This window comes from Amblyomma maculatum, chromosome 10 (assembly GCF_055883805.1).
Source record: "Amblyomma maculatum isolate TAMU_Amacu chromosome 10, ASM5588380v1, whole genome shotgun sequence".
NCBI classification, from domain to species: domain Eukaryota; kingdom Metazoa; phylum Arthropoda; class Arachnida; order Ixodida; family Ixodidae; genus Amblyomma; species Amblyomma maculatum.
Window position 1 is genome coordinate 177,007,515 of NC_139353.1, and position 26,933 is coordinate 177,034,447.

Genomic DNA, 26,933 nt, shown 5'->3' on the forward strand with positions numbered 1-26,933 from the left:
GTCGTGGAGTACGTCTTGAGGCTTTTGCAAAGGCTAGACAGGGCAGGCAAATTAGCCGAAGCGCAAATGAAGGCGAACAGAGACATGTCTAAGGTCTATTACAACCGTGGTGCTAAAGAACGGTCATTCAATCCGAATGATAAGGTGATGGTCCTGCGACCATCGAAGGCCAACAAACTCGAGATTCAGTGGGACAATCCTGCTGTTTTGGAGAAGCTGTCGACACTTGCAAATGTTGTCCGTCTCATTGTCAAATAAAAAGAAAAAAAGAAAAGATTGAATCGGTGATCTTAGACTAATGAAGGGATACACAAATCCTAGTACGTTATGAGAGGTGATACCAACAGTATGTGTTGCATCTTGAAGCTATGCATACTGTACACATATATGCTGAGTCGTCATATTGCAAGGAAATGTCTTTTAGATGACATATTTTTCACTGTCACTGTAGGCTGCGTCACGCGAGATGCATTGAGGAAAGCTGCACGTGCAACTCCATGAATATATGTTGTGCAGTTTCCACCAGCAGTGCATAATTATTATACTGCATGGAAAGAACAACTTGGTTGCTTTAGCTTCTTTACTGTGTGCTGTAGGCCACAGAGATAAGTTGAAATATTTGTATAGTCAGTTTCTTAATTGAAGTAAAGAGCGTGCAAACACCCCACACTGCCTTCACTTGAAGCTTGACCGGTGACTATTTTTGCATATCGCATATCTTTCCTGACTGAGAGTTCAGGCTTTCACCCAACCGTCCTTGCTTTTGCTATAAGCTACAGGCATTAAAAATTTCGTCACCATTCAAGAGTTAAACACTGAAGTAGTGAGACACATATATCACACAAGAAATGATCGCTCTCAAGCGACAAGTTTGAGCTGACAGCCATAGATGTTGCGCCCATAAAGGAACAGTGGGCGAGCCGAATTGGGCTCGCCCACTGTTCTTTATGGGTGAGCACAATTCAGCATCTTCTGTTTCCAAACACATCACTTGATCTGTAAAAGGCCGTATAGTCTTCCAATATTAACAAACAAACAATTGCCACCGTAGCTGTTTATGATCAGGAGTTTTCGCAAGGAACTTGGCAATGAATTTGGGCCAAAGCTCCGATTCGCCGAACCACAGCACCGCATTTCTGATGTTAACCGCGTCAACCTGACGTCCATGACAAGCACGCAGTTAATTTGTCCAGCATCGCGAGAAAAGAAGCGAAACTCACGGCGGTCTTTCGCTACCACTGCTACATTTCTGAATGTGCAAACTACAGGCGCGCATACACGACAAACATGCAGCGTTAGCGTGTAGACGCCCGACATCATGCTTGCCACTGTTCAGCGAGTAGCAAAGCCGTTAAGTCAGCGACTTCCGAAACCGAAACAAGTCAAAACCAGACAAAGCAGCCGAAGCGGATCGAAGTGCTAGCCATAGCCATTATGAGTTGGTGGCGTAGCGCCTTTTTCTCTTGTGTGCTGCTAGGGGCCTTACTGCTGGCGGCTTCATTCTCTCGAGATATATGAGGCACAGAGCGCAACAAAATAGCTCGTGCGATGTGGAGAAGCGTGGTCAGGTTCTGTGTATACCTGTGCAAAAAGTGTGCTGGCGTGCCCGACAGGTAGTGCGTTTCCTTTGTGCGCTTTCACTGCAAACACTACGCTGACGGCGGGACTATTGGAGGGCGACCACCACCCAGCATACATTTGACATCTTGAAGGTAAGTTAATTTCCATCTTTCCTGTACATTCTCCTGAAAACTTTGCGCAGAACTGATGATGCATGCCAACACAGCGCTAGTTCATAAGCACCAAGACGCGCATGTCATTATAACATACGGTTGTTTGCTTTTGACGAGGGAAGGGTGAATGCGTTTGCAGTGTCTTGGAAAAGAGAAGGTCAGTGCCAGGGGCTGCACGGTCAGAGTAGAATATGCCGTACAAATCATCACTCGTAAGCCCATTGCGGGGTGCACAATGCCAGCGCCGTACTGGGATTCAGCCTTCGACAAGAATTTAGAATGGGCCAGTCCGAAGTGCCTCGACCCGGGCCTTATGTTGCGCTGCAGTTGAAGATCCGACGCTTGTGCAGTTGCAACTACACGGATTGAATAAGCAGTAAAACCTACCTGCGTTACAACGGGGTTAGTTCATTATTCTTATGCTCCATAAATATTGCAGATTATGAGATATGGAGCCCGCGAACACACGACGACAGTATGATTCAGCAGCAACCGTACTGCAAACAGGTACACATGATTCCCTACATGATTCCCTACGTCCTGGACGGACCGTTACCGGATGGCTGCTACGTGTTCCAGCATGACCACAGCCCCATGCACAAGGCGCGTGCTGTAAGCGACCTTCTTGAGCGCTGCGCCGTGCGTCAGCTCCTGTGGCCACCTAACGGGGCTGACCTCAACCCCATCGAAAACATCTGGGGACTCATGAAGAAGGAACTTTCCTCACGGTGCCTTTGTGGTGGCACTATACGACTATGCAAAGACGCTAAGTTAAGTCATTGCGGCAGACGGCAACTTTTCGTCTCACTAAGGTCACACTGAAGAATTCCAATGAGATTCTTAATCAGCTTCAGCAAATAAATTTCATCACTGGCAATAATTTTTGTGATTCGTCTCCCTAAGAATCTCTTCAGGACTGAACCATTGTAAAAAAATTATCATCAAAGACTACGTATCGTAGACCCCAATTTAAAAAAATTGCAGATGTTTTGCTCAACAGAATATCAAGCTTATTGCGAAGGCAGTGCCAATATGACAGCTTCAAAAGAGAAGCAGCGCCCGCAGGGAAGTTCGCCGTCTCTGTTATCTCACTGGGTAAAAAAGCGCCCGTCACGGTGGCTGCCGATGCAGCGTCTTAGACCGCGTTGCCTAAAATCCGGCTATGGTGGATGCAGGGGATTAGCAGTAACATCTAACATGAGGGCAATATAAAAGGACAGCCAAAAACAAAACTCCGACTCGTTTCTTCACACAGCCGCGGTTTTACGGACTGCGGCTGTCCAACTGATCTGCCGCAGCCCGATGTGTTCGATGAATAGGCGATGTGCGCTCCCCTTCGTCGGGACCGTCAACAGCAGAGCAGCTGAACGCAACACTAGATATTTATCAAGCGCGACAAGCCCCCGCGCGAGGGCGAGGGTGAAGTTTGTCATCACTCGGGGCACTCTGGCTGCCAGCGAGCGGCGCGAGATAACAGCGCCCCTGTGCGGCCCGTAGCCGCTCCGCTACCCTGAGCGGTGGTCCATTTTATTTTCCGGCCGATAGTATAGTCTGCCTTGAATGGAAAACATTTTTCCTCTTTATCTGTGTTTATTTACAAATGCGTTTTACGTTTTTACAAGAATCAAGTTCCTTATGTTATAAGGTACCATTGTGGTAGATTTCGCTTTGCATGCTTGCAAAAAATGAATTGTATCGAAACTGCAGTGCGATATGACTAGCTGAAATGAAGGCAAAAAAGATGTGCATTTGAGTGCATGCTAGAAAACGGCATAAAATCATCTATTGCATGCAAATGTTATTATATTATACTTGGACTGTTTATCAATGTTATTTCTGAAAGCCGTCCGGGATCTTTTGTCTTATTATACAATTTGTTTTCTTTCAATTCATCCATTGCATTGCAAACGTCATATTATACTTGGACTGTTTATCAATGTTATTTCTAAAAAACGTCCGGGTTCTTTCGTCTTACTATACAGTTCGTATTCTTTCAATGTAGTCTCTACGGGCATCTAGACCGCACTTCCTGGAAAATGTACTAGTCAGCGAAACGACATAGTCAGGCGGCTTCGGGGTCTCCAAATATAAGAAGACCACTGCCAGACTGCAGAAACTGAAGGTGAAACCTGTGCACACAATAGGCAAAAGGCATCATCCGTCCCCACGAGACAGGAATTGGTTGCACTGCTACGGAACCATATTGATCTCAAAGGGGAAGCTAATGGAAAGCAGTTCAGCCAGCGGATAAAGAAAAAAAATTTGCCTCGTGCTTGCATTTCCGTGGCCTAAGGGCAAATCGGTTTTTGTCCTTTTTTCTAACTTTGCCCACCGAACGTTTCGTCAGGAGTGGTTATCTCACATAAATATACCACCTGGAATAATTCCAGGCATATTGCCATCAATCTTGTCTGCAACTAAGTCTTGGTGCGAGCATGACTGCGTGTGTGTTCATCTTTGATGAATTGATGGTGAACAAAAATTTTGAACTACGATGAAGCACAAGATCTTGTTCAAGGGTTCAGTGACAATAGTGTTGAGTGAATTTTAATTTCTAGGCGGTGGGTTGAGCCAGCGGCCTACACACTTGCCCATGTGGCGTCGTCATCAATGGACCTTTGTAACTTATTATTCACTCTAATCAAACAGTTGAAGAACATTGGAATTACTGTCAAAGCCGTAATATGAGACCAGGGAGCCTCAAATGCAAGCTTGGCCAGGCATTTGGATGTGTCAGTGGTGCAGTTTTTCATTCATGACAGTGATTGCATATTCTTAATTTTCTATGTACCACATCTTGTGAAAACAACCTGCAGGTGCATAAGCTGCATATTAAAAATGAGGCTGTGGCGCATATAACACAGTTATACCATTCAACACATGAGCTCGGCCTCGGAGCAAATCAAAGAGCTCACTCAATACATTAACGACTCCCTACAGCTGGAAAACACCATGCCACAGGAGTGAAAGCATGCAGAGGTCATTGTCATACCCCAGCCGGGGAAGCAGCCAACAATCGAAGCACTGCGATTCATCTTTCTAACATTGTGCCTGGGAAAGACTGTGCAATTATCGACCTCATACACAGGCAAACACGGTGAAGAACGACCGAAAGTGGAAAAATTTGTTGATCAGGTCGTCAGGCGCCTCAACACTGGGGTGAGTGTCTGTTTACAATTCGTTAATTGGCATGACAGTGTGCAAGGCCCATGACACGTGAAATGTGTGATTTATTTGCAGTTCCAAAAACACATCCGGGTGAGCAGGAGCGTCTGCTAAGAGCTGATCAGTGACTAAGAAAAGTTGTGCTTTTATCCCAAGCAGCACGGGGGTCCATGCCCTCAGAAAACAGCTGAACATGTCCTTTCGTTTCTTTGGTAGGTAGCTTACACCCACATGTTTTTGAGTAACCACAATTGTGTGCCAGATAAGTGGTTTTACTTCGTCAGGTATGCGGGAAATAAAGCAAGTGAACGAGCAGTCACCATCCTATTCGGCATGGCAAAAAGTACTCTCCATGGCATAATCGACCGTGTAGCAAGCTACTTGGACTGAGTGTGGATGTCATGCGCTTCCCAGAAACATCTGAAACAAAAATAGCAGCCAGCGCCAGGTTCGAAGAGGCACGGCCGGTCTCGAGGGAGAGAGTGCGCGCTCTTTCTTACGGCCTTCTCAATCGCCGCGTGAACAATGGGAACTTTTCTCCTTGAGTCACGCTCTCCGCCGCCGCAAGGGGCGCGACCTGCTCACTGTTCGCTCCGCATCTGCTTCAGTGGCGGCGGGTGGCTTTTGCCTGGTTTCGCGCTGTCGCCCGCGGGTTTCGTGGTGAGTGCAGCCCCTAAATGAAAGATTACAGAAGGTAGATGCTGCAGTGGCATACTGTCAGCATGCTACACACGTGAATGGAGTCTTTATATTAAAAAACACTGTCACTCAGCAAACGCTCGGCAAGCATATGACATGTATTGCGGCATGCTATCTACTTCTGTTCATTTTGATCTGAATTTTTGCCCAAGCCTGTACAAGAAGATGAATAAAAAAAGCGAATAAGCAGTGATCACATCGAAGCTTCTTCAAGGCAAACATAACCGCAACAATGGCAAAACCGTCTTTCAGCGCTAGATGAGAAACCATCGAGGTAACACTGAAGATGAAAATAATTTTATAAAAATGTAATATAAGTTGCACAATGCTTACATGACAAAGTATTAGTAGAATAACGTCAGAGTTAACGCTTTTAAGTTTTGTTTTCAATTTTGCTATAATTTATAGACCAGCAAATGTTTTATGTTGTATTATAAACATTATTTTAATTTTGCAAATAAACGTTGGTTTAATGAAATGTTTACATGATATCATGATTATTTCATGAAAAAACAGGAAATCTATTTCAAGCACTAATTCCTAGCAATATTTTCTTTCTTTTTCTATTATGTTTTTGAACTAATAGTTCCTTGTAACTATCTGTGCAGTAATGCCTGCCTTAGAGAGCAATCGCTGCCCCATTATTTTGGTAGAATGCTTTGCTTATTACACATTCGCCACTGTTACTCAAGGGACACTCCTCAATAATGGATATAAAAGCTTTTCTCTGTGCTATTTATTCAGAGGTGACTATAGGAGTTGTATGTCGCGCTGTATTGCGCGCCTGGGAACCTAGTTTCGACACCGACGAAATCATTTCAGTTCTGCCGCAATCAGTAACCGAGGAACTGAAAGAAGTGATGGTATCTCCTGTCATCCCATTACGCACTGTCACATATTCTGGTTTAGTTTATGTCGCTGCGCGCTGAATACATTGTGAAGTTAATCAGTGACTTCAGGTGTGACGCTTGTGCTATCCTTCTTGAAATCAGCGAAAGAAGCAGCCCTATGTACACTATTCTGCGAGGGCAAGATTCTAGCGGACTGCATTATCCAAAACCAGAGTTTGTAGCTCTCTTGGACAAGGTTGTGCCTTTTTTTGAAAAAGCTGTCGTGCACCTACCACACACAAATGTCCTTGAAGTCCTTCAAATCTTAATCCAGCCAGCACTTGAGAACTCACCTTTGCTGAGTTGCCCGGAAGGCATTGACAATAGCCAAGGTCCGCTTCTTTAGTATGTGAGAAATTTCTCAGACTCCTTCTTGTCAATTATGCTAAGGTGACAGACAGGAACGAAAGGCCAGCTCCTTAATTATGTGCACAAATCGTCCAGAAAGATTTTGAGACTTTAATTTTCTAGCCGCATGTACCGTTTTGATGAATGAGTGCAATGTGTTAACTTTGAAGGACATTTTTTTTTTTATTGCTTGCTGCTCTTTTCAATTATGCATATCTGTTTATGCCCATTTCCTTAATTAAATTTTTTTTTATCACTGGTATTAAACTGACTACGACTGTCTATGCGTGCGTCAGTCGCGAGACTACGTATACATCTGCTGTCTTTCAACCTACTCTTTTCAATTATGCATATCTGTTTATGCCCATTTCCTTGATCTGTCTATGTGTGCATCAGTTGCGAGACTATACGTATACATCTGCTGTCTTTCAACCGAGTGATTTGTTTTAAACGAAGCTAGAAAAGCTAGAACAGCCCACATCACTAGACAACTGAAATTTTAACTGTATGCGTTAATTTTTGTTCCTTACTCTGAATCTGAGACGTGCTATGAATTTTCGTCAGTGCCTCTTTTGCTCTAAACGAAAACGGCAGCGGTTGACAGAATACTTGGAATATCCACCAAACAGTTTGCCATGCACTAGCACCAGGTCGCGCTATACCTGCTTACAGCTTTCAAAGGCACACTGCATAAAATGGTACATATAGTTTTGTGAAAAATTTAGGGGCAAAAAGTGTTGATGTAAGTGCACCCGAAACTTCATTCGACTGTGCGTGACAGCACTGACGAAGGCGCGCGCGAGAACCACACAAAACTGTATTGCCATGCCGTCTCCCAGTAGCATCTGGAATGAGATAACTGTTGGGGAGCTCTTTATATCAGTAGGAAAGTGACATGCTGGCTGGCTCTTGCTTCCTACAGTACGCCACCGTCAAACTCACTGTAGTAATGCAGCCAGAATTTCATGCTTCAGCAAATTCATTGCTTTCTGTTTGAATTGATCATTACCTATACTCTTCTTGCTATCAGTATTTTGAAATGCTAGTAGCCTCCCAGACTCACACTTGGTGCCGATAAAATTTGCTGCATTTTGTTTCCTAGTGGTTGTAGCAATGTAATTGTAGCTGTACTAGGCACAGGCAAATTACTACTGAGCTTTATTTTACCAACTTCAGTGTATGGTTTGTTACCTTAACCCGTATCTTGTAATGGTTCTGCCAGCCAATGTCTCCTTGAATTTTGTATTACATTACCTGGTGCAGGCATTGTTTGACCAGCAGCTCTTATACAACTGTAAATGAGAGCTTTAGTTTTACTGTGACTTCATCTCCTTCCTTGTGTTCTTTACCAGCCTTTAAATTTCAATGACAGTTAAGTGCCAAAGATTATTTATGAGTAATAAATATTTTTGTTTCTAGGTCAATCTTTCTCTTCTACAGCCCCGCCAGGGTGGTGCAGTGGTTAGGGCACTCGACTACTGTGCCCAAAGAAGCGGGATCGAATCCTGGCTTCAGCGGCCGCTTTTCGATGGAGGCGAAAACCAACACGCCCATGTGCTGTGTGATGTTGGTGCACATTAAAGAACCCGAAATGGTCGAAATTTCCAGAGTCCTCCACTATGGTGTCTCTCATAGCCTAAGTCGCTTTGGGACGTTAAACCCCATAAACCAAATCTTTATCTGCTACAATTACACAGTCCAACTTTGTACTAATATGTGGTCGCTAGAGGTCAGAAAAGCATATTTCATAGCTGACTGGAAAAACTTGTTCATTATGTGCCAGCAAAGCTGCCCTTTTCATACTACCCTGCAGCTGTGGTTGGGGCACTTTGGATCCCGAGGAAGTGAGTTCAATCCTAACCACAGCAGCCACATTCTGATCGAAGCAAAATGCGGTGCCCTATGTACCGTGCAATGTCAGTGCACATTAAAAAACTTCAGGTGGTCGAAATTATCCAGAGAACTCAACTATGGAGTCTCTTATAGCCTGAGCACTTTGGGATTTGGACATTAAGCCCCGCTAACTAAACTAGCTGTCATTTTAACACTTCCTGTCATACATTCCGAGAAGGCTGCATTATGTAAAAAGAATTGCACTAAGAATGAATAATGAAGTGCAGCTACAATGTTCCTACATGCCCTCCTTTAAGTCTGTCTTTAGAGCAGCATACTTTTGTGACTTTGTCTAGTATGACTACATGTGCGCCGCACAAGTAGGTCCTATGTTGTGGTGACGTGACTAATGTTTGGCTTTAATGTTGTCTGAATGTGGACAAAACTTTGCTGCAATGTCATTGTACATATGCTAAATATGGACGCAACGTTGTAGACGACGTCGCAGCAATGTTTCTGTATGTATGCTGTCTTGACATTGCCTAAGGAGGACGCTAGCCACGCTGGTGCAACCTAAAAAGGTAATATTGGTACAATGTTTCAGCAAAAATTTGTGCTACTAGTTACGGTGCCAGGTAACGCACATCGCGAAGGCGCGCGATGCGAGTGTTCAGAAGAAAAACATACACGATATTTCTCAATGCATTACACTCCTTGCGCTGCCGACTTGAGCAGACCTGCTCCGGTTGTCAATGAGCCGCAACGACCTGGCGGCACGACACTTATCAACCGATCACGGTGTCAGGTAACACACGTCGCAAATTTGCGCGATGCGAGTGTTCAGAAGAAAAACATACACGATATTTCTCCATGCCTTGCGCTGCCGCCTTGAGCGAACTTAACCGCCCAGGTTGTCAATGAGCCGCAACGACCAGGACGCCACTTGTCACAACTGCAAACAGAAATGCATGGCGAACGCCGGACACTCACGTGGGACAATGAAAGCCGGCGAAGCTGCTTCTTCCGTCACCATGGCGCGTGTTAGGTTGGGCCACAGGTTATGGCACTGCCACTCGTTGGAAGACCGTTGGCACACAAAAGTCAATCTTGCGTGCCCTTTGGCCGGTAGGCCTAACGAATTACCAATGTGCGTTCCATGCATGGTTGCATGCACATGCATCACCCCATCACCACCGTGGAGAATCTTTGTGGAGGCGCCAAGGGAGCACGTGAGTCGTAACCTCCATCGCCAAAATGATATATATTTTTTTTTATGATGATGATGATAATTTATTGACTCTACCCTTCGTATCGGGCGGGCACCATGTTGGCGCCGCAGTCGTAAAAAAAAAAAAAATCATAAACAATACAAAGTACCGTAGACAACTCATACACACACACACACACACACACACACACACACACACACACACACATACACAAAAAAAACTTCTAAAAATTACGGCAGCGCCATCTATGCTCTTAATGTAGTACTATGGTCGAACATGTTTTGTTTTTATTTTCTGAAAGCTGGGCGGCTTGTCGTAGAAGTTGCGGGCGGCTTCCTTTTCTGTCAGTCTTGACCAGGAAGGAAAAAAATGTTTCTTTCCTCTATGATCTTGAACATGAAACAGTGATTGCCTGCGCCTAAAGCTAGGAACGGTCGTACGCTCTCGATCATCTCTTCCTCGTATACCTATAGTTAATTTCGCTCCTTTCGTTCATCCCTTTGAATGTAGTGAAATGCTGACAGTGTGAATAATCGCGTTTTGTTTCCCTTTGATACCGACCTTGTGTTCCTCGTTTCGCGGCAGTTTGCCCACATATACAGTAATGTTCAACTAAAATCGAAAAGTGGCACTCGATCATAACGTTGCAGCTCTTTCGCTGCTTATTTTTTCGCCGTCGGCTTTGCAGCATGTTGCACGCTCTGAAAGTGTGAGCTAGGTAACCATGCAGAATGTACAGGGTGTTGCACAATTAGACCCGCGCTGTAGAATGCTTCTCCCAGCTAAACCGCGGAATCCTTGCAGTTCAGATTTCGCACAGAAATCGCATTTTGTCGCTAGTATTTTTTAATACTAAATTTGTTTGTGGTACTTGCCTGATTCGATCAGAAGAAGTAAAATATTCACATCGCCTGCGGCGGCGGCGACGCCAGACGAACCGCTGCCCCAGCGATGGGACTGGTAGCGCCACCTCATGCTGCTAACAACAACTCTGTAGCAGGAAAAGAGGGGGCGAGCGTTTCTGGCAGAAGGTTTGAGTTGTTGTAAGCAGCATGAGGTGGCGCCACCAGTCCCATGACTGGGGCAGCGGTTCGTCTGGCGTCGCCGCCGCCGCAGGCGATGGGAATATTTTACTTCTTCTGATCGAATCAGGCAAGTACCACAAACAAATTTAGTATTAACAAATACTAGCGACAAGATGTGATTTCTGTGCGAAATCTGAACTGCAAGGATTCTGCGGTTTAGCTGGGAGAAGCATTCTACAGCGCGGGTCTAATTGTGCAACACCCTGTACGTATACTCCTCTCGTCCTCTTGCAAGGAAAACGAGCATGCATGATCAGCTATCAAAAGTATATAATCACTTCGGAAACAAGGGAAAGTGCATCAGATTGGCTAACACCCATCGATAAATTTATCACCAATAAACTCTGTCGGGGTGGTGCAGTGGCAGGGCGCCCGAAGGCTAGCTGGGATCAAATCCCAGCCTCAGTGGCTGTTTTTCGATGGTAGCGAAAAGCCCGGCGCCAGTGTGCTCTGCGATGTCAGTGCACACTAAAGATCGTCAGGTGGTCGAAAATTTGTCGCTTAATTTGGGACGTTAAACCCCACAAATTAAACCAAACCAGATTTATCAACCATAAGGAATAACATTTGGCGGACACTTACACGGTATGAAGTTACAGCGTTAATGATTGGCTTTCACTTGCAGCTGGTCTTTTGCGCACATGCGCTTTCTACTAATACTTTCATTCGGTTTGGTTTAATTACCACTCCCCCCCGCCATGGTGGTGCAGATAGGGTGCTCCACCGTACCATGTAAAAAGAAAATATGGGCACCAGTGTGCTGTGCTGCAATGTCAGTGCACGTTAAAGAATCCAAGGTGGTTGATGTTTCCAGAGTGCTCCATAACGCGTCTCTTCATAGCCCGAGTCACTATAATTGGGACGTTAAACCCCGTAAACCAATACCTTCATTTATGCTGTCTTTACATCGCACGTCCTCATTAACATGCAGCTGTGAGCTACAATATAGACCACCCAGCATGAACATAGATGCCTCGCTTTCAACAATCTGGTAAGAACTTGCCCCCAGCTGGCTTTGGACTAATGTGCGACTTGAGATGCAAGGATCCCAGGGGGTTTCCTTTTTATTTCAGTTTCGTATGACAGGAATTGCCAGAGACAATACCTCTCGCCAACATGGCTATAACATGGCTAGTACACTAGTGTAAACATGGCCATGTCGTGGGTCTGGTAACATCCCACAATTCCATCGACCAATCAGCGTGTCAACTGCCATCTGCGCGAAGCATGCGTGGGATTTATTGCTGTGCCGATAAAGCCAGGTTTTCTGGTGAATGGGGCTAGTCAAAGTGATAACTCTCATTTAAAAATTATTGCGCAGGAGAGGGTGTCGACATAGTAAGCAAAGAAATATTACAAACTGATAGTGATCGAGGAAAGGCAAATTTGAGGGCATTTGCCGATCTCTGTTGGTTTTAAAATGGCATGACTAGCTCAAATCAATTTTCAAGAAAAGTCACACTAAACATAAATTTGCAAGATGAAGCCATCAATGCATTTATAGTGGCTTCCCAAAGTGACTGCTTCGCACCCAAAGTTGTGAGAGACACTTTTCGGAGACCGGCAATTTGGCCACCGAGAGGTGAAGGCGAATTTCCAAAGACAGATAGGAAGAAGAGTTACTAATACATCTTGCTGGAAGAACCAAGCCGAATTCAGCAAACCGGCTCCTGCTACTGCCAGCTAGAGGCCAGAAAAAAATTTTTGAGGGTACTAAAGTGCGATGGGACTGTAGCGGTGAATCCTAGCCCTCCACTATCTCCCTCTCTTCTTCCTCTCCTACCTTCCCCATCTTGTAAATCAATTTCAAACACCGCTGATGCCTGCTGTACTAATGCCTCCTGTACACCTGGCTCTGCTTCTGTTTGCCGTGTGGTGAATCAAGCAACTGGCAGGGCCAGTTCATATATGCATGAATCGCTTGGTGAAGTCATGACATGTCGAGACTGTACATGGCATGCCCCTTGTCAAAAACATCCAGCATTCTACTGAATGCATCAAAGTTCACCGGCGTTCTACAATTCGTTTACAGGAAATTAAAGGTGCAGTATCTGTCACTCGCGGAATCCCGCTATCATCCTCACGGTAGACAAGAGGAATTGTGAAGTTTCACGATCCGGGTCGCAACGCAGTTGATAAAGCGCTTGGTTGGGGATCCAAGGAATTCCGGTGGAGACAAGGTTTATTTTCTGCTTTCCCCCTCTAAAGTGCGAGCCTCCCGACAGCTCCTGCTGACGATGGGGCATTGAATGCTTTCGCCTTAAAACTGCATGTACCACGATGCATTTTTCTCAATCTAGACCAAAGTTATACTTGCCAATCAGTCCATATCCTTCGCACACGCTGGTCCCGCCTGCTGACTGCTTAGAGTCAGCAGGATTCCTTCTGTGGCAAACACACATTTTTGCAACGAATTCACTGTGAATGCACTGTGCATTGAAAGGATTGATGATGCAGTGTGTGCCTGGACAATTGGCACGCATTGGTCAGCTGAAGAGTGAGTGAGATCTCCGCAGCTCGTGTGAATAAATTTTATTTGCAACATGAAATTCTCCATACCACATGCACAAATTTACCTAGGGGACGAAGAAAGAAGACATTTTTTTTTTTTTGCAATTGCACAAACAGCGTTGCAGCTTATACTAAGCCGAGAACAGAAGTGGACGTATCCACAAAGAAAACCGAATGTTCAGCCTTTACTCAAAAAAGAGCGTATAGGGTAGAAAATTAAAAAAAAATCAACAACGATGCAATGCAACAGCACCAATTCTATTTTCTGTTTCTCACGTGTCTTCCGCTTCTCCCCAATTTTTTTATTCACTTCTGCCCTGCAGCTGATATATACCGACAGACATTTCAAAAATGTCTGCAGTGCAAAAGTTGCTAGATTTAACGTTAAACCCCGCATTTCTCATTTTTTTTTCTCAGTCCCCCCACTTCCTCTCAATTATTTTCTGCCGCCTTTACCAAATAGTTGCAGACTTTTTTTTCCATGAAAGCAGGCGACTGTACCTTCAAGAAATGCCGAGATGCTGAGGGAAGGGGGTAAAATGTTAGAGAGCTGCTCAAGTTTTGCCTTGTCTTTACTCCCGCCTACAAGATAGAATGAAAAATAAAAGTTCTCCGGAGAGTTCACAGGCATGAGTTAGAAAGGGAAGAAAAAGGCGCGAAAGGTACAAATACCAGTACAACAGCTGGCAAAAAGAGTGCGCAAGAAAGTAAAATGGGCCGAAAGAATTAAAAAAAAAAAAGAGAAAAGGAGGGGGCTAGCCCAGGTGGCACATTGTTGCAGCGTCGGAAAGGTGCACCACCGGCCAGGAGAAGGAGGAGGGGATGCTGGAGGAAGCAAGATGACCGAGCATGTGCACGCGCACACAAAAAGCGGGGCCCAAAGGAAGCGAGCAAACCGCAGCCACAACCTCACTGCCACCCGGAGCAGCTGTAGAGCCAGTAGCCCTCTAGATGGCGTCGATGTCTATGTCGTCCTCGTCAGCCCCCTTGGTGGCTGCTGTTGCAGCGGGCGCCGCCTTGCCGGCAGCGGCGGCCTTGGGCTGCTCCTTCACCTCCTGGATGCTGGTGCTGATGTGGCGGTCCGAGTAGACGACCTCGACGTTCTCATCTTGCGAGTCGTCCCCATCGCCCTCGGAGGAGCTCTCCTCCTCCTCGGCCTCCTGGAGCCATTTGATGAAGGGGCGGGCCCGCTCGTGGATCTCTTGGGCCACCTCACGGCTCACATACTTCTTTGAGACCCGCTTGGACCAGTCCAGAAGGACCTCCTCCTCGACGATGTCCTGGTCGTAGAGCAGCTTTAGGATGTGCGGCACGCGTGGCAGCAGGGCCGCGCTGTACTCCCTCACCACCTGCGGATGCCAGAGAGACATGCGAGACCGGAGTGACATGCTCTGCCATAGGAATGTATAAGCACCTAGGCGTGGAGATGCAGTTTCCCCACAAAAACGGCGTGTTCAAGATGAATATTATTACTGTGTTCAAGAAAAATCTCACCACAGATCAACCTGTTAGGAGTAATATTCAACCTATTAAGATTAACACAGTCGAAACCGGATAATTCGAATTTTGGTTATATCGAACTCACGGAATATCCCCTTGAAAATCCCATGTAAAAGTATAGGAAAGCTGCGTCGTATATCGAACTCAATTGCACCGGTCGTTCGATATATCGAACTCCGCACCACGCATTGGACAGTGCGCCTCCCTCAACGACCATCGCATCACCTCGGCCGTTTGCCGTGTGGCGCTTTCAATCCACACGCGGAAGGAATGAGAAGGCACAGTTCGGCAACGGCTGGTCTAGGGCAGCGCCACACCCTTCCCCCAAAGGAGAGCGCATCCGCGGTGATCGCTGCCGCGCTAGCACGTGACGTTTGCAAGCCATGTGCGTGAAGGAACGAGAGGGAACCAATGCAGCCGTGGTGTTCAGGAGAGGAGAAAAACGCGATAGAGCGAAACGCACGGGTGTGCCCACTCTTCTGCTGAGCTTCTCTGCCCTTCCTCTCTTTCCCGGTCTTCGTGCGCAGCAGCACGCACTACGCATGCGCAGACAAGCCAGCTCAGCCCGTGGCAGACGCTTCTATAGTGCGTGTTGTGAACGCTCTGCACGCAGCAGTTGATGTGCAATGAGCGTCTCGTGTCGTCGTGCTGAACGCCACGCGTAAGCTGCGGTGGCCGCGGACGCTAGAAAGCAGCAGTTTTTTTTACGAGTCGTTTATGCTTGCAGTCGTGCTGCTGAATGTATGCTATGGCGGCTGCAGAAATTAAGAACTAGCATTTTTCTTTTTTCTTTTTTTTTGCGAGAGTTGTTCTTGTCGGCCTGAACGTGCGGCTCCCGACGTTAAGAAGCGGCAGATTTTTTTTGGGGGGGGGGGAGTTGTTTATTCTTGCATCTATGAATCAACTAAAGCATGCGGTCGGTTGTGATCATGACACCGGCTTTTAGCATTGTTCGCTTCAAATGGCATTTGCAGCTATCAAGCTTGCCAATGATTTTGTAGCAGTAGATTATGCCCGCCCCGCCCCACCCCTAGTGCGGCGCGATAGATCGAACCAGGCTTGTGCAATCAAGCCATCACGCGGGAACTTTGCCAAGTTCGCTCCCTGCCACCGCAGGATCTATGAAAAGTATGGTCAGAAGATAAAATCATCCTGACATTATCGCTGCGCAGCATCTTGGCGCGCTGCCAATAAATGAGCTGTGGATGCGACGGTCGAAACGGAAGTACGCGGCACCGAGCGTTTTTTTTTTTTTTTTTTTTTTTCACATTCCCAGGGCCAAAAATGGGGAGTGGGCTCATGAAAGTGGATTGACTATGCGACAAATACAGTATCATTTTTCACGATCGCAAGTGGCATCTCAAGCCGATTTCTGTATATCGAATTATCGATATATTGGACTATTTCGCGATCCCCTTCGAATTCGACATATCCCGGTTCGACTGTATTACCACAGTGCAACCTGTTACTGAATATCGCTATAGAGCAACTGGTTACTGTGTTCAAGAGGAATATTACCACGAGCGACCTGCACATTCCAGAACTTGCAACTGGAACCCCATTAGATACAAATCTCTCAGAGGCTGCAGAAAAACTTGCGCTATTTAAAATGAACAAAAACCAAGTGCAGAAGCATGAAAAACGTATCCGCAGTTTATGGAATTCAGGATTTATTCGGGCTGCATGGCTCCAACAGCTTGGATTACCTGCTCGATGCCCCCCAGGAGGTATCGCTGTGCCCGGTGGTTGCCGTGGGTGAAGCGCAGCAGCAGGGCCCTCTGGGCACCCACTTGGCTCAGGATGTTCTCGTTGAACAGCAGCTCACACAGCACCAGCGGGGCTTTGTCCCGAACCTGCACCATCGTGACACCCTCCATCTGAATACCTTGAGTTCACTTAGGGAGAGTGCGTTACGACGCCTCGGGTGACCCTTCAGGATATGTTGAAGACAGTGACGACACAGTTATAAATTAACCTGTCATGCGGAAATGAAATGGGTGCCAGCAATTGTCACCTGGCAAAAACCCATAAACAAAAGTGCTTGCACCTACGCGGGATTAAACACTTTGCTTTTAAAGTATGCAAGCTTGGGAAAAAGCGTGCTTGCATGCATACCCTGCGCAAAACTGCAACAAAAGGTTTTCCTTCACGAAAATGAAAGCTCCCACCAGCCATCTCATGAAGAAGGGGAAAAGTTTTTGCAGTCCTCAAACCTCAAGGCTTACTGTCTTCGACAATGTTTTCCCAAAGTTCCATCACCTCATTTTCAGCTTCAACACGTTCATTAGCGAAGCAAGGTATGCATTCCGCTGCAAGCCATGAGACTGGGGTGTAGATTCTGGAAAGTACTTGATGTGGCAACTTAAAGCGGAACATTGTTCTTTGCTGCCACAAATCTGACTTTCGATCTCTTCATTCTGGCAATCCAGATATGTTTCAGTGGATATCTGCCAATTCTGGTTTAAAAAAAGTAGCACCTCATTCATATTGTATAGACCTTATGCAAAATTGCTGCCATCTATCAGACCTTCAGAGAACTGCAGCAGCCATAGCGCTAGCTGAGTCATTTTGTGCTATGGTTTCCACCCTATTTGCTTGCATTCAGAGAAAAAAATGACAGAATAATAAATGATTGACTTGTCTATGCTGCCTAAATTCCAATTTTACTTCTTAAAGCAATACTGCACTGTCAAAACTTCCTGCAAACAGCAGCATCAGCGTAGCTACAAACGGCAAAACCCTTGCTGTTGCTGCTGCAATCTCTGCGATGTCATTAGGCTCCTTCAGCTGCCGTAGGATGCCTTCGAGTCCAGCACAGGCTAGGCTCAATCTGTTACTGCGCCCGGCGCACAGCCTCAATTGTTGCCGTTCCATAGTATGGTGTACGAATACACGTACACGATGGAGCTTGGTATTGTTTCTTCTTTTAAATATAGGACGGGTGCCTAATAAACACTGCACTTCGATGGACCTTCGCAATTCTCTATACAGCACGCGCACTACTGTTCCCATCCTCTGTCTGGACATTTAGCGGCTGATGCATGTTGCTAGAGTGTAAATAACCATGTAGCAGGTCCCCTATTCTATATGTGACGTGTCGCAGTTGGTTAAAGTGCTCGGCTGGGGATCGAAGGGATGGAGGTTCGATTCCCGGTAGTGACAGGATTTTGTATTTTTCTGATGACGTCATCATGATGTCATTTGATTGAAAGCTATATTGACTAAAATTCCCAACCACGTGAATTTGCTGGTGAAAAGCGATAGGTCAACGACGCGATTCCACGTGTGCTGATCCTCCTCAGATATGTATACTCCGTTTCATACATCAAGTGCAACACTGCCAAAGCTACAGCTCTTGTATGCGCTCTCCGCATCCGCGATGAAAAATAGTGCCTGCTCTTGACGAGAGGAAATAATAGTTTTGTCTGCAAGCCTAATACCTCTTACATTTGCCATCAACTTCATAAAGAGCACCTTTCTTTAGGGAGAAAGGATCGAATTCAGTGAATTCGTCGCTTACGTCCCTTTGCCATATACATCCTTGAGGGTGGAAACTGCAATGGACGCCACCCCAGACTGAAGATGCCTAATTACTGTTTGGCGGGCCGGTACCGGTTTCGAGGCTATCGAAGGAAAAAGTAAACAAACAAGATGGCGGCAACAGAACTCAAAATGTGTGGCAGTTGGCGCGGCTGACGCTTGGAATGTCTGAAAAATTGAATAGCCCTCCTTAGAGTGTCCGAAATTTTGAGCAGCGTAATACATTGACTTTATAAGGTATGTCCTGGGGCCGGGAAAAAGTCCGAATAATCAAGCATGTCCGAAAAATTGGGTGTCCGAAAAATCGGTTGTCGACTGTATACCCAGCATCACGGGCATACAGATAATGTCATTCGTGCATTTACAGGAGTGGGTATTTTTAGATAAAATAAAGCTGGAAGACGTGTGTGCTCATCCTCGTTTCTCCTGCTACAATAGCCACTGTCGCAAACCTGACATCTACTCCTGAACACGGTAAGGCGCGCTACAAGCGATATTTGCTCTGCAGATAGTGCCAAATGGTTGATAGTATCAATCCCTACCTCATTACATAGTTTTGATGGCACACCATGAAGGTTAAACGAAATAGCTGCATTATTCAGCAATACGGATGTGAGAACAAAACCGGCATAGTCCGAACTAAGGCGGAATTCCTTTTCAGTGCACCTCAGAAAAAAATCACGCTATTAGAAGTACAGTTGAATCCCGCCACAACGAATACCGCCACAACGAAATTTCCGCGACAACGAATAATTTTTTATTCCCCGCGAGTATCCTATAAGAATTAATGGCCTAAATTTCTCTGCACAACGAACCATTTTTGCAGAGCGTTTCCGCTTCAACGAAATTTTCGCGTTCAAAATCGAAACCGAAACTAGTTTTATTGGCGAGAAGTCCAAGTCAAATCCAAAGCCACATTAAGCATGAAATCACGTGATTGCAGTTCCGCCATTTTGGCTTTGTGTCGTGGTCGCGTTGTTCACTCGCTGCCTTTCTCTTCGACAACGACGAGTTTTCATCCGCAGGACACGATGGCAACGCAAGTGAAAAAACGCAAAACTCTTTCCCTTGAGCAAAAAGCTCAAATAATCGCCCAAGCAGAAAGCGGAAGGAAGAAAGCGGCAATTGCTGAAGACTTCGGAATTCCTGCAAGTTCGCTGTCAACGATTCTAGGCAATAAGGACAGCGTGAGAATGGCACTTGCTTCAGGCACATCCTCGAAGCACAAAAAGGTGACGCGGCCTCTCCATGAAGAGTTGGACAAAGCAGTGCATGCGTGGTTTGTGGAAGCACGAGCCAGCAACGTCCCCCTGTCCGGAAGCATCGTCCAGCAGAAAGCCTTGAACTATGCATGCCTACTTGGCATTGATGATTTTAAAGCCAGCATTGGCTGGCTAAACCGTTTCAAGGCCCGCCATAACATCGTTGGAAAAGTGTTGTGCGGCGAGTCAATGTCAGCAGACGTGGACGGAGCAGCTGCTTGGAAGGCGAGTAACATGGCCGGAATTTTAAGCAACTTCGCGCCTGCAGACATTTACAACGCCGACGAGACCGGGCTATTCTACGAGATGTTGCCGGCTAGGATGCTCGACTTCAAGGGGCAGCGCTGTCACGGCGGCAAACACAGCAAAAAACGCATCACAGTGCTGCTTTGCACAAACATGGATGGCTCGGACAAGCGTCCGCCGTTAGTCATAGGCAAAAGTGCCAAGCCGCGCTGTTTTACGGGAACTCGTAGCCTACCTGTGCAGTACAAGGCGAACAACAAGTCATGGATGACCCGCGCTATTTTCACCGAGTGGATGATGGCATTCGACCGCGACATGAAGCGGCAGGGCCGTAAAGTTTGCTTGCTTTTGGACAATTGTTCAGCGCATCACTCCGACGAAGTCAAGCTCACTAACACGGAGCTGAGGTTTTTCCCTCCCAATTGCACGTCTGTCTTACAGCCTCTCGATCAGGGCGTGATTCTTAGCCTGAAGCGCGCTTACCGCGGGAGGTTAATTCAGCGGCTGCTTTTTAACACTGAAACCGGCCGAGACACGAAGGTGGACTTGTACGTGGCACTGCAGATTATGTCTGCTGCCTGGAGCACACTGGGGCGCTCAGTAATTGTGAACTGTTTCAGGCACGCCGGATTTGCCGAAGGTCGACCCGTACACTCTGCTGGCGTAACACCAGGCGTTACAGACGACGACGAAGAGGCGTCACCGGCTCCGGGGATCGCGGCCGCCTGGAAAACGCTGGGAGAAATAGGAACCGTGCCGCCTAATCTCGAGCTCGACGAATACATCGGCGCTGACGCTTGCGTTGTTGTTCACGAAGATGTGAGTGATGAGCAGATCATAAAAGCTGCCCGGAATGATAAGGACTCTTCCGATGAAGAAGACGACGACGTACAGGAAGCGCCGGCTGCGGCAACCGCCGTACAGGTGATGGACGCTTTTGATGTCATCAGGAATTTCGTTGCTGTCTGAGACGACGATGTTGCAATGGGTTTGCTGACCGAGTGCGAAAATCGCGTGACGGCGTTGCTCGCCGTGAAGCGTAAGCAAACCAAGCTTACAGATTTTTGGCATTAAACGCCTTTGCTGCTGCTTGGGCAATTCTTTCTGCGTTTCACGTCAAATTTTTGCGATAATGAAGTTCCGCGAGAACGAATTTTTTTTCGTGCACCGTGAATTTCGTTATAGCGGGATTCAACTGTAAACAGCACGGTGATTGCAGTCAATGCAGCAACCACAATTATTCGAACTCTCGCTAGACGAGAGCAGCTAAATGGTAGAGGCAGTTGCTGCCATGTATACTTTGAGTCATACCTTTTGCAAGTCGCGTTCTGAAGACTCGTCTCAGTAACTGAAGCCTGGACATAGTCGACATCACTAGATTCATTGATGAATCGAATGCATTATAGAAATTAGAATTTCTTGCTGGAATTTAAGAGAACAGTCTGGCTCCTTTGAAGTGCCGTAATGTGCTCTATCTGAATACCTGGACGTATACAGTAAAAGCTTGTTAATTCGGACTTCTAGGGACCGTAAGATATGTCAGAATTATCGAGAGAAAAAAAAAATAAAAAAAAAAAAAAAGAAACATGCACGATTTTATCTCAACATAAATTTATTACTTAATCACGGATGCTTGTCTCCTTTCCCGCAGAAACCTATGCGGATACTATTTTCCTCAGTCCTCCCAGGTGCTCAGCAGCGCGCATGCCATCTGCAGTGCCCCAAAAAAATTCCTCTAACACAACGAGGGCCTCTGCTGCTTCCTTCACACTGCGAGGGGGCCGAGGTTGCTGATCTCGTAGCCCCTCTTCCTCCTCCGAATCTTCGCCGTGCAGTACGTCCTGGACAATTTCTTCCTCAGTTAGAAAGCCGGCTGTAGCAACGCAGTCATCAATGCTGATGTAATCGGCAAGTGTCACCGCATTCAGCGGCACACCTCCAAAATTCGAGCAGTCATCTGCATTGTCGTCTGGCGACACTTCTGCCACTGTGTCATTGCAGGGCTCAGGCAAAACGAAGCCACTGTGTCGAAAACAGTTAGCGATGACGTGTGCAGGCGTGTTTTCCAAACGTAGGCAAGAATGTTGACTGCGCTCAGAAGATCCACGTCGTACTGCTTACCGACTTCATTGCACAGTAGCATGCGTTCCAGTCCGCGCCTGCGGTATTTAGTCTTCAAATACTGAATTTTACCTTGGTCCATCGGTTGGAGGGCCGATGTAGTGTTGGGCAGCAAAAAAACAACTTCAATGTTGTTCAGTCCGGTGGCACTGTTATGTGCATACAGTTGTCAATGACAATTAACACCTTGCGGTTCTTCGCGGAAAACTGTCTGTATAACTTTTGTATCCAGCTGCGAAAAATTTCCGATGTCATCCAGCCTTTTTATTAGCCCGGTACTCCACCGGAAGAGCAGGCACGTTCTTAAAGCACCGTGGCTTTTGTGCCTTTCCAATGACGACAAGCGGCAAGCGCTCTGTCCTTGTCATGTTTACGGCTAAAAGAACGGTGACTCGTTCTTTACTCCTTTTTCCTCCGATGCAGGGATCTCCTTTCATTGTCACAGTATTGCCAGGCAATGCCTTAAAGAAAAGTGCTGTTTCATCAGCATTCAAAATGTCATTTGGATCATATGCTGCGATATGTTCCAGCAGCTGAGCGTTCTTCCAGTTGTTGGCAACATCTTTGATGACGGCACCTCTTTCGCCGCACACAGTCTTGAAAACGAGACCATGTCTGTCTCTAAAGCGCAGACACCTACCTTCTGACGCTTTGAATCCATCGATATGCATCATCAGTGCAAACCTCTCGGCCTGCGCCATGATGAGGGGTCCACTCAATGGGAGGTTTGCATCACGCGAGTTAACCACCCACCGAAGCAAGGCTTCTTCCAACTCCAGATGAGCTGCTGTTCGCAGACGCTTTCTTGACGCTTGGAACTTCTCACTTTCGAACGCGTGAAGAATCTGTTCATTTTTTACATATGTGCTTAAAGTACTCCTTTTAACGTCATATTTTTTCATTGCTTCTTGTCGGGAGAGCCCGTTCTTAAGGGCCCGCAAAATTTCCACTTTGGTAGCCAAGTCCTTGGCCTCATAGCTCTTCGGCCGTTTCACCGGTGTTGCCATCGGGGGCGAGCGAGTGCGGCGATACCAGTGCACAATAGAGAAGCAATGAGCCACACTAAAGCGAGCAGTCTTCAATACAACAGCGTAGCGCACCGACAGCAGCAAAACGACAAAATGGCACCTCCAGTAACGTCTACTCGTGAAAAAACAAGAAAAAGCGCCCATCGAGCCACAAGTCGAGCCAAGTTGATTAATTGATGTCCATGGCGATGCTGCTTTTGGGTATCGCTATTGCGCCGTATTCGTCTTATTTTCGTTTTCGAGCCTTGGTAGCTGCCCGAAGTTGTCCGAATTATCCGTTGTGCGATGAAATCCGTCCGAATTAACGAGAGTTCCGTCCCATAGACTCCCATACATAATTCTGGGGACCAGGCGCGAAGGTCGAATTATCAGATTTTCCAAATTAACGGGAGTCGAATTAACAAGCTTTTACTGTACCTGACGGAGAACTTCTCTTGAGAGCCTGTATGCATGAAGCCGCAAAACCTGGGATAAGCTGGCGTCACAAGAAAAACAGGAGACCCTCTAGCAGATCTTTTACGTGAAAAGGCGATGCCCAATCAGTCTACAGACAAATGTAACACACCATGGGTGATATATTACATCTGTCTTAGCACAAAGGACGAATCTGCAATCTTTCAAAGAAGGCGAAATAAGACACCATTCTATAACTAAGGCGCGCGCCGCTGATTGAAAGTGCGCCTAGACCGCGAGAACCAGGCAAGAGCAGATTAACGCAAGCCTACAAGAAAAGAAGCTCATGGGATCTAACTTGCTGTTTCTTTTCTTCAACATCATCATTTTAGTTCTGATCACAACAAGGAACACTACAGCATGTCGGCATTATCGTCGAAAATGAGCATTAGTCCAGCTGGGCAAATTCAGTCTTCCCAATGGTAGGGTCCTGCAACTTCTTACTCCTCACTGGTTGCCTCTCAGCGGTTTAAACGGCGATTGTTACCGAGAGGTGTCTCTGAACACAACCTAAAGGTAACATACACTCACTGAAGGCAGAAAATGATTACGGTGGAGATAATTGAATAGTTTTACCATTGTCATGCCGTCACTTCGTGGTTCACGGCTGCTTTTGTGGCTATTAGGAATTAACATCACATAACGCAACCTAAGGGGAACACACCCCTGGCGAGATCTCAGTAGCTTCACGGGGGGACATGGGTCTTGAGCAAAATTTTCTTAATATTTGTCCTGTCAGTATGAAATTTGCAGGGTTTATGTAAATTCTTGTGCTGGTTTCAAATATGTTGCTAGTTTTCTTCTACATAAATTTGCTGAGTAGTTACAGCAACTTTGCTGTTCCAGACTTGCGGGAAGCTTGTAAAAATATCTACTGAAGGGAAATTGCTAAAATGCACATGGATCTGTTCTTGAATGTCTAAGGAACGCAATAAAACAAGTTTTGTGCTCCTGCCTTACTACAAGCCAAAGTTATGGAAGTTTTAAGTTTCAGCTTCACAAGTGCAACCACCCCCTTTCTACATCTTCGTATGTTTAAAAATTTTTCATGCAGTTGAGACCTTGTATAATAGCTTTATTGTGTTCCTTTAACACTCACGAGCCAGTAAAAATAAAAGTCATTACAATCTAAGGAGTAGGAGAGCCACAATGCCACCCGCAAAATAGAAGGGTAGGCAAAATTTTCATTTTGAGAAAAATGGAAAAAACGAATTGCAATGTCAAACACTAATTTAATCAAACAAAAACTGTAGAAATGCAGGCCACTGTGGCCTAGAAGGCTCCTGGACAGTAATCTGCATTGGGTTTGCCCTTCTGCTTTCGTTTTGCTGCAGTCTGAAAAGCTGCAGAGGAAGCACGCTTCCTCTCTGCTCTCAGACATTCACTGGTGCAATGCACACGTTTACAATTTAAAATGGCTATAAACCTCCAGGAATGTAGTCTCTTTGCTTTCCAACGTCCAAGTGTCGCCTCTTTCATTTTGATTTGCAGTTGCAGCACATTCAGTTGTCACTTTTTCGTTTCGTTTTTTTTTCTTTTTCTTTTTTTTCTCTTTTTTTTTTTTTACGTACGTCGTTTTGCTACGTCCTCGCATCAAGACCGTGGTGAGGAACGTTTATTGCGGAAAAGAAATGTAATTTGGAGCTGTTTGCTGCTTCCCGGTGCTCTGCATTGCACTGGAAGCAAGTGAATTCCCTAAGGATATATGAACGAGGTCCGATCGGCGCAAACGCGCGGCGAGCTCTACGAAGACGACATGTCCCGCAGTTTACGCATTGGAGAATAAGTTTGACGGCGATTCCTTATCCCCGTTCACTTTTTTAAATGCCAATATCGCCGCCGTATGTTTTACGCTTCGCCAATCTCGGCAAACTGTTTAGATCTGACGATCGTGAACTCCGCATCGCCAAGCGGACTGTCCGCCGCGCTGCCGTCATCGTTACGAACACAATCCGTCTACCGCTTCGTTGCTGGAGTTGGCGCGAGTTCAAGCTTTTCCTGTTTTGAGCTTATCTTTCTGCTCATCTGCGGCAAGCGTTATCACTGTCGCGGCGGGTGCGACCGCTGGCAGTAGCAGTCCCCCGTGCTGGGGAACACGCTAGGCCTACTTCAGGCTCGTACACACGATCGTTCGGCGCACGATTTCCGTCGGCCTGAGCGCGCACAGCCGGGGCAGGGCATCACTTGAGATGATTATTCAACTATTTTTTTTACTTTTTTCACAAATTCTTGCCATGAACGCACCTCGCGGTTCGGAACCAAGCGCAGCCGACGTCACGTCTCCGCCGTCTCCCCGCGGCTCGGGCGCGCCGAGCAGACGCCGTCAGCCAGCTCCACCAATGCGGGGACGCCTTATCGTCACGTGCACCCCGAAAGCCAATGGGATTGCAAATGCCGCGTTTTCTTTTCTTGCTATTTTTTATGCGACCAATGGGCGAATGTAAACAGCAGAGGCGGCAATTTGAAGACGAAAGGCGGCTCTTTCGAATGAGACCAAGATGGCTACGGTGCCGCGCACAAAATGGGAGCTACGCCTCGCGGAAAATGGTTGTTTTGGGGGTCGTTTTCGGCCCAAATTTGGGCGACATCGATTATATAAATTGGCATTGTGACTAAAATACCGACCCTAGAGATGAAAAACTTAGCAGATAGGTAGATAAAGAGCTACTGATTTCGCAAATCACATTTTCTAAAAAGTGATTTTTTCGCGATTTTTTGGTCCGCAAGACCCGTGTCCCCCCTTAACGTTGAGTTTTTTTTTTTTTTAAATCTGAAAAAAAAAAATGTTGCGCTTACAGGATTCGAACAGATGTTTTATTTGCTCAGTGGTCAGGTAAGTAGTGTCAATCCATTGTGCCACTGAAGCAACGAGTGCCGCAGCCTTTAAATGCGCTCTTACAGATTTTTACAATATTTCTGCTTTGTCGCCAGGTGACGCTGCTGAGAGGACCCTACCGCTGAGAGAACGGAATCACGCCCCAGCCGGCCACAGCCCCTACCATGCCACTCGGGGCTCCTCAATTCAGCTACCCTCAAACATGGTAGAAATGCGCGCGGCGGTGGCTAGATGGCAGCAATTTTGCATAAGACCTCTAGAGTTGAAAAGCATCGAATAAATGCGCTTGGCCCAATAAACTGAGGTTACGTCGTGACGAACTTTGATCGCACTCGGTTAGAGAAACAAGCACTCTGTCAATCCAGTCTTGCCTGTAAAATTGCAATTCAGGCTATTCCCATATTTCAGTTTGTGACCACGAGCAAGCCCTCTAAGTGAAAAAAAAAAAAAGCGG

The 26,933-nt window shown here is 46.4% G+C and overlaps 2 protein-coding genes across 6 annotated transcripts in view; both read right to left on the reverse strand.

Annotated features, from left to right (window-relative positions):
* Positions 1 to 9,953, reverse strand: part of LOC146177999 (uncharacterized) — a 99,221-nt gene extending 89,268 nt beyond the window's left edge. For 2 of the 3 annotated variants that reach the window (XM_084580696.1, XM_084580695.1), the window contains exon 1: positions 9,659 to 9,953. In XM_084580696.1, the coding sequence (XP_084436822.1) occupies positions 9,659 to 9,848 (190 nt within the window). In that variant the 5' untranslated portion in view covers positions 9,849 to 9,953. The remainder of the gene's footprint in view (positions 1 to 9,658) is intronic. The other variant, XM_084580697.1, reaches the window with a different exon arrangement.
* A 3,546-nt stretch (positions 9,954 to 13,499) lies between these two features.
* The window catches only part of eIF5 (eukaryotic translation initiation factor 5), a 53,356-nt gene continuing 39,922 nt past the window's right edge, over positions 13,500 to 26,933 (reverse strand). For all 3 annotated transcript variants that reach the window (XM_084580700.1, XM_084580698.1, XM_084580699.1), the window contains exons 9-10: positions 16,700 to 16,846; positions 13,500 to 14,842 (exon numbers count right to left, since the gene is read on the reverse strand). In XM_084580700.1, the coding sequence (XP_084436826.1) occupies positions 14,441 to 14,842; positions 16,700 to 16,846 (549 nt within the window). In that variant the 3' untranslated portion in view covers positions 13,500 to 14,440. The remainder of the gene's footprint in view (positions 14,843 to 16,699; positions 16,847 to 26,933) is intronic.